Source organism: Erithacus rubecula (genome assembly GCF_903797595.1).
Source record: "Erithacus rubecula genome assembly, chromosome: 29".
NCBI lineage: Eukaryota > Metazoa > Chordata > Aves > Passeriformes > Muscicapidae > Erithacus > Erithacus rubecula.
Genome location: NC_136681.1, coordinates 243,524 through 251,305, shown reverse-complemented (window position 1 = coordinate 251,305; position 7,782 = coordinate 243,524). Strand labels below are relative to the sequence as shown.

The 7,782-nt window shown below is 61.1% G+C and overlaps 1 protein-coding gene across 1 annotated transcript; it reads left to right on the top strand.

Moving 5' to 3' along the window:
• Positions 1 to 3,147: 3,147 nt before the first annotated feature.
• On the top strand, positions 3,148 to 6,892 carry ACTG2 (actin gamma 2, smooth muscle). The gene is made up of 9 exons (XM_079328857.1): positions 3,148 to 3,262; positions 4,028 to 4,199; positions 4,287 to 4,415; positions 4,497 to 4,607; positions 5,183 to 5,267; positions 5,340 to 5,501; positions 5,611 to 5,802; positions 6,366 to 6,547; positions 6,634 to 6,892. The coding sequence occupies exons 2-9, from the start codon at positions 4,074 to 4,076 to the stop codon at positions 6,775 to 6,777; spliced, it is 1,131 nt and encodes a 376-aa protein (XP_079184983.1). The 5' UTR covers positions 3,148 to 3,262; positions 4,028 to 4,073; the 3' UTR covers positions 6,778 to 6,892.
• The last annotated feature ends 890 nt before the right edge of the window (positions 6,893 to 7,782 follow it).

The following is a 7,782-nucleotide window of genomic DNA, read 5'->3' as shown; positions in this document are numbered from 1 at the left end:
CCCCTCCCTCCCAGCACTGCTCCCTGAGCTCCCAGCTTTTTTTATCCCATTTTTTCACCCCGAGTCCTCAGGTTCCTCACTTTGTGTACCAATGAATGTCAAAATCCTGGCACTGCTGCCGTGTCCCTGGCTCTCCAGCTGCGCCAGATGTGACTGTCACACCTTACAACCACCCAAAGCTCAGTTGGATTTGGGAGGAGCTGAACCCGAGCATACACTACACCCGGCAGGAATGATTTATTGGCTGGAACAACACGGGCCGTGCGTTTCTGAGGGGGTTCCCGCAGGCAGGGAGCGATGCTTATCTCCAAATCCCTCTTTTCACGCTTCTGCCCCTCCTCAGCAGCATCCCCCCGCAGAGGGAGGCGCCGGGAGGTTTGAAATGCAGCGGCCGAGCGGGGCTCGCCCCCTGCTCGGCCGTGCCGGGGGATGCCTGGCGTTCCTGCGAGCATCCCGGGCTGGATTGGCTGCGGGGGCCAAACCTTGCCTTTTTAGGCTGCGCTGCCGCCGGCCCCGCGCGAGCCTGGACGGTGGACGGTGGTCAGGACAGACTCAGGCGTTTCTGTATTTTGGTCTTGAACTTTGCAGTTTATTGCATAGGGAGTGCCAGCCGCAGCTCAGAGCAGGGGGAAAGAGAGTGGGGGGTAGGAGTTCTCAGAGATAAGAGAGGGAAGTAAGAGAGATTTTCTCGTTTACAACACAATAAATCTTCTATGTTGAATATTCTAATTTCTAACTAACCAATCTAATAGAAGATACAAACTCTCTAACGTTTGCATACAACCTATAGGAATAGGTATATTACCATGTTTTACTACTTTCTTATCTCTAAACCTTATCCCAGACCTTTCCTGTCATGCCTGGAGAGGGTCTCTGCTGCTCTGTGGTATTTGCAGCAACTGGAGTTATCTTAACAAAGGGAGATCTTCAAGTATCCACGTTGCTGCTTTCCAGCTGCTCAGTGGAAAACTGCTTTCATTTCAATCTCATTTATGGTTTCCATATTCTCAAAATCTTTTGTTAGGCAATCATATTTATGAGGTTTTCCTGATTCATCCTTCCCAACACGGCCCTGCTCAGCCCTGCTGGGCCAGGATGCTCGGGGATCCCCCAGGGATGGGGACACCAGGGCTGCTCTGTCCCCAGCACCAGGGATGAGTCCTGCAGCTGCTCAGGGGGGGCTGGGGTTGCTGGGAGCAGCCCAGGGGTCAGGGATGTCTCTGGGGTTTGGGAATGTCTCCCTGCCTGGGTTGGGATGGGATCCTGCCACTGACAGCTGTGCTGCCTCCACATGGGGCTCTCCAGCTCCAGCAACCCCCTTTTGCCACCCCCACTCTGCTGGGTTTGGGGAATAATTTATTTTAAAGGGTTTGGTTTTTTTTCAAGGTTGTCATATATGGCAGCCTTTGCCCTAGGTGACCTCATCTTTGGCAGGGACCCTGGTGTGGGATTGCAGCAGGACCCCAGGGCTGGGGGTGTAGGGGAGACACCAAGGGCAGGGCCAGGGGACAAATCCAGCCCCTGTGAGCTGTTTCACAGGGAAAGGGAACAGCCTGGCACAGGGGGGACACTGGAGCTGTGAATGGAGTGGCAGTGCTGGGGGAATCCTGTGTCCCTGTCCTGCCCCATGGGTGACAGCCCAGAGAGGACAGAGCCATCCCTGGGGGACACTGGAGCTGTGAATGGAGTGGCAGTGCTGGGGACACACCATGTCCCTGTCCTGCTCTGGGGAGTGACAAACCAGAGGGGACAGAGCCATCCCTGGGGGACACTGGAGCTGTGAATGGAGTGGCAGTGCTGGGGGAATCCTGTGTCCCTGTCCTGCCCCATGGGTGACAGCCCAGAGGGGACAGAGCCATCCCTGGGGGACACTGGAGCTGTGAATGGAGTGGCAGTGCTGGGGACACACCATGTCCCTGTCCTGCTCTGGGGAGTGACAGCCCAGAGGGGACAGAGCCATCCCTGGGGGATGCTGGAGCTGTGAATGGAGTGGCAGTGCTGGGGGAATCCTGTGTCCCTGTCCTGCCCCATGGGTGACAGCCCAGAGGGGACAGAGCCATCCCTGGGGGATGCTGGAGCTGTGAATGGAGTGGCAGTGTTGGGGGAATCCTGTGTCCCTGTCCTGCCCCATGGGCAACAGCCCAGAGCCCATTCCCTCCCTCTGGACCCATGGGGGACACCAGGACCTTCGTGTCCCTTGCTGGTGGTGTCACCCTGCAGCTCCCTGTCACTGCTCCAGTGTTGGGATGTCCCTGCCCTGAGCACAGCTCAGGATCAGCCTGGGCCCCCCGTGCCTCAGTTTCCCTCGAGTCCCTCCAGCTCCGGGGGGTGACTCCGGGGCATCTCTGCTGCCTCCCCCGGGTGCTCCGGGAGGCTCCCTGCTGAGGGCCCGTTGTCCTTAAAAAGGCAGCCAGGAGTTTGGGAGCTGCTGGTTGGTTTGGGAGCTGCCAGGGCCAGGGGCCTCTGCGGCTCCGCTCCCCCTGCCGAGGCTCGGCCGCAGGGCTGGGGGTGGCCCCGGCCCCCCCGGGCTGTGCTGGGACAGCACCCACCCTGTCCCTTGAGGGCTCATCCCACCAACATCCCGCCAGGAGGAAGCAGAACCAGGCTCACCCTCAGTGCGGGGTTGGGATTTGGACCCACACCCCCTAACCTGGCTCAGCTTGAACACTTGGGGCACGAGGGGCTTTGGGATACCACAAGCCAAAAATGGGGGCGGAGAGAGAAAAGCGCAGGGCGAGGCTGGATCGCAGCAGCGCTGGATGCCGGGGACGCGGCGGCCGGGCCGGGAGGAGGCGATGCAGCCGCCGCGGCGTCCCGGCCGCCAACTCCCGGCCCGGGCTGTCCCCACGGCGGGGCCGCCACCCACCTCCACCCGCGGGGGGTTTCTCCACGCGCTCCCCAGCAACTGCAGCCACTTCCACCTCCTTTTTCCCAGCCTGTTGCTTATAAGGACTTGTGTCTCACTTGTTTATGGGAGCGGAGCATAAAAGGAACGGACTCACAACTCTGCTGTTGCCTCCCAAGCATCCCTGCCATACATTTTCCTACAATAATTAACTGTGCTGGGTCCTACCACCAGCCCAAGGTCAATTTAATGAAATAAAACACCTTATATGGCCATATGGCCAACACACCATCACTGAGCCTATTTAGGGTCTTTGTTTAGAGCGGATCCGCCTCTGAGGTTCCTCGAGCTCGCTGGTATTTATACCCACGGCACATCGGGGCTCGGTCCCAGAGGAAAGGAGCTCTCGCCTTTGTGGTGAGTACTGCCCTGCCCAGCCCTGCTTCCCTGCTTCCCTGGAGGAGAGCAGGCAGCAAAAAGCACCCTGGGGTTGGTTTTGGGGTGCCCCAGCATTTTTGGGGTGGCCCCATCTTGGTTTGCATTGCCAGCATCGGTACAACTCTTCAGCTGGGGGCCTTGCTGGAGGTGACAGCAGCTGGGCTGAGGCCAAAGCAGGTTGTGCTCTTGCAGAAATCCCTGTGATTTGGGTTTTTGGGGGTTCTTTTTGTTTTTTTGGTTTTTCTTCTTTTCTTTTTGGGCTCCTGTTTTGGGCTCAAGGTTTTGCCTGTTTCCCTCTGGATTCGGGAGCTCATCCTCTGGCCCAGGGGGCACCCCCTGGGAAGGGCAATATTTTTTTCCCCCCATTTTTGGGAGTGGATGCGAGGTCAGAGCAGCAAAAGGCTGCTGAGACAGAAGTGGATGAGAGGGCATCACCTGGCACCTCCCTGCCCAGTTTTGGGGGGCACCAGCTGGTCACGGCAGCACTGGAGCTCCCTGGGGAGGAGCAGCAGGGGGCTTTGGCACCGATTTTGGCTGGACAAGGACGGAGGAGCAGCAGCAGCGTGGAGCAGCACCCGGGGGAAGGAGCATCATCCCCCTCGGGGTCAGGCCACCCTCGGGGCACAGCCCAGGGAGGATTTTGCTGCCCATCCCCGAGGACTCCAACACTTCCAACCCCGGAGGCGGTGACGGGGATGAGCCCTCGCCCCCCAGCCGCTCCTTAACGCCGCTTCCCCCCGGCAGCTTCTCCCCCAGGTCCCCCTGAGCACCGAGCGCCGCCAGCCCCACCATGTGCGAGGAGGAAACCACCGCCCTGGTGTGCGACAATGGCTCCGGCCTCTGCAAGGCGGGCTTTGCCGGAGACGACGCCCCTCGCGCCGTCTTCCCCTCCATCGTGGGGCGGCCCCGGCACCAGGTGGGTACCCGGGGAGGGGCTGGGGCGGCCCCCAGCCCGCTCTGATCACCGGGACGTGGCTAACCAGGCCTCTCTCGCCGGCGTTAGGGTGTCATGGTGGGCATGGGGCAGAAGGACAGCTACGTGGGCGACGAGGCGCAGAGCAAGAGGGGCATCCTCACGCTCAAGTACCCCATCGAGCACGGCATCATCACCAACTGGGATGACATGGAGAAGGTGAGGCCCTGGCAGGGCAGGGAGCGGGGCTCAGCCCTGCCTTCGCTTTGGGGTGAGACTCCAATTCTTTGCCCGCCTTAGATCTGGCACCACTCCTTCTACAACGAGCTGCGTGTGGCCCCCGAGGAGCACCCGACCCTGCTCACCGAGGCACCCCTCAACCCCAAGGCCAACCGGGAGAAGATGACCCAGGTACGGCACTGCAGGAGCCCCACGGATGGGGCTGGACCCTCTAAAACCACAGGGAGGGCTGCAGGATTTGGGGGTTTTGTGGGATGGGTGAGTGTAGGGTGGGGTGCAGGATAAGGACAGACATCCTGGTTGGAAGTTGTCTGATCCCCCAGGGGTCTCTTGGCAGCAGGTGGACCTGCAGGATTTGCCCCACCATGCTGTGCATGGCCCACATGGCATTGTGCACTTCAGTGACCCATCTGTGCCATCCCTTGACCCACTTTCCTGTGCCATCCCTTGACCCACGTGTCCCACACCAAGCACAGCCCCACGTGGCTCTGTGCACAGCTGTGGCTCACATTTTTGTGCCACCCCATGACCCACATGTTTCCCAGAGCGGTCAGCGGTCCCTGTGCCACGCACTGCCCCACGTGTCCCTGCAATGCCACCACCCACCCGTTTCTGCATGCACCTCAACCATCTGTGTGTTTTTCCATGCAGGAAGACACGGCCCCCAGGGGCTGGGGTAGGGTGGGGTGTGCTGGTGACCCCCGTGCCCATCCCTAACCCCCTGCCCCTCTCCTTTCCCCTCCCAGATCATGTTCGAAACCTTCAACGTCCCCGCCATGTACGTCGCCATCCAAGCCGTGCTCTCCCTCTACGCCTCCGGCCGCACCACCGGTGAGTAGGGGCCCGTGGGTGACAGGGACCAGGCCGGCCTGGAGTGTCCCCCTCACCTTCCCCCTGTCCCAGGCATCGTCCTGGACTCCGGGGACGGCGTCACCCACAACGTGCCCATCTACGAGGGCTACGCGCTGCCCCACGCCATCATGCGTCTGGACCTGGCCGGTCGCGACCTCACCGACTACCTCATGAAGATCCTCACCGAGAGGGGCTATTCCTTCGTCACCACGGGTACGGAGCGGGGGGCTGGGGGACGGGGACCCCGCGGTGTCACCGGGCTGGGGGACGGGGACCCCGCGGTGCCACCGGGCTGAGCCTGTCCCGCCATCGTGTCCCGCAGCCGAGAGGGAAATCGTGCGTGACATCAAGGAGAAGCTGTGCTACGTGGCGCTGGACTTCGAGAACGAGATGGCCACGGCCGCCTCCTCCTCCTCGCTGGAGAAGAGCTACGAGCTGCCTGACGGGCAGGTCATCACCATCGGCAACGAGCGCTTCCGCTGCCCCGAGACGCTGTTCCAGCCCTCCTTCATCGGTGAGCCCGCCCCAATGCCTCCAGACCCTGCTCCGGCCCTCCTTCATCACTGAGCCCGCCCCCAGACCCTATTCCAGCCCTCCTTCATCTCTGAGCCCGCCCCCAGACCCTATTCCAGCCCTCCTTCATCTCTGAGCCCGCCCCCAGACCCTATTCCAGCCCTTCATCACTGAGCCCACCCCAATGCCCACAGACCCTATTCCAGCCCTTCTTCATCACTGAGCCCACTTCAATGCCTCCAGACCCTGTTCCAGCCCTTGTTAATCACTGACTCCACCCCCAACGCCCCCAGACCCTGTTCCAGCCCTCCTTCATCGCTGAGCCCACCCCAATGCCTTCAGACCCTGTTCCAGCCCTCCTTCATCGCTGAGCCCACCCCCAATTCTCCCTGGGAGTGGTTGCCCCATCCCCACCAGTGGCCCTTTGGGATGGGCCACGTACCAGCTCCCATGGATACCCCACAAAGATGTTTTGGTGCTCCCCCAAGCCCTTTGCACTTCAAATGGTGGGACAGACCCCGGGGTGTCCTCGGGGCTCTGGGTGACACCCCCCTCCCACCTCAGGCATGGAGTCTGCCGGGATCCACGAGACAACCTACAACTCCATCATGAAGTGCGACATCGACATCCGCAAGGACCTGTACGCCAACAACGTCCTGTCCGGGGGCACCACCATGTACCCGGGCATCGCCGACCGCATGCAGAAGGAGATCACGGCGCTGGCTCCCAGCACCATGAAGATCAAAGTAGGTGCTGGGTGACCCAGCAGGAGGTGACCCAGCCCTGCCCCGGGGCGGCTCTGGGGCGGGTCCCACAGGCTCTGTCTCCGCAGATCATCGCCCCGCCGGAGCGCAAGTACTCGGTGTGGATCGGCGGCTCCATCCTGGCGTCCCTCTCCACCTTCCAGCAGATGTGGATCAGCAAACCCGAGTACGACGAGGCCGGACCCTCCATCGTCCACCGAAAATGCTTCTAAGCCCCCTCCCTGCCCCGTGGGGGACCCTCTGTGCCCAGGCTGGGGGGTCCCGCTCCTCCTCGGACCCCGCTGCTCCTCCCTACCGCCCACTGCGCAATAAAAAGCCTTTTCTCCAGGCTCTGCATCTTTCTGGGGAGATCTGGGGCTGGGAGGGCTGGGGGGCACTCGGGGTCATGGGGGTGGGGGGAGCCCCCCACTGATGCCCACATCCTGCTAAGAGCCTTGACTCTGCCTTGATGCCCCCAACCCACTGCAATGCCCTCCACCCCATATCAGTGCCCCCAACCCCATGGCAATGCCCTCCACCCCATATCAGTGCCCCCAACCCCATGGCAGTGGTCTCCACCTCATATCAGTGCCCCCAACCCCATGGCAATGCCCTCCACCCCATATCAGTGCCCCCAACCCCATGGCAGTGGCCTCCACCCCATGCTGGTGCCCCCAACCCCAAAGCAATGCCCTCCACCCCATATCAGTCCCCCCAGCCCCATGGCAATGCCCTCCACCCCATATTGTGCCCCCAATGCCATGTTGGTGCCCCTGACCCTTTGCTGATGCCCCTCAGCCTCACAATGTGTCCCCAGCCCCACATCAATGCCACCCTTGGGGGGAGCCTCCAACCCCATTTCAGTGCCCCCAACTCTGACCTGTTGACCCCAGTCCCACACTGGGGACCTCAACCACATGGCCATGCCCTTGACCCCAACCCCCTGTTCCAGACCCCAATGTTGTTTTGGTGACCCCAGCCCCATTTTGATGTCCTTGGCCCAATGACATGCTGGGGACCCCAACCCCGTGCTGGTGACCCCAATGTTGTATTAGTGACTTCAATGTTGTATTGCTGACCCCAATGTTCTTTTGGTGACCCCAACCCCATACTGCTGTCCTTAGCCCTGTGCTGGTGACCCCAAAGTGGTTTTGGTGACCCCAGTGTTGTATTGGTGACTCCAACCCCCTTTTGATGTCCTCAGCCCCATGCTGGTGACCCCAATGTTACATTGGTGA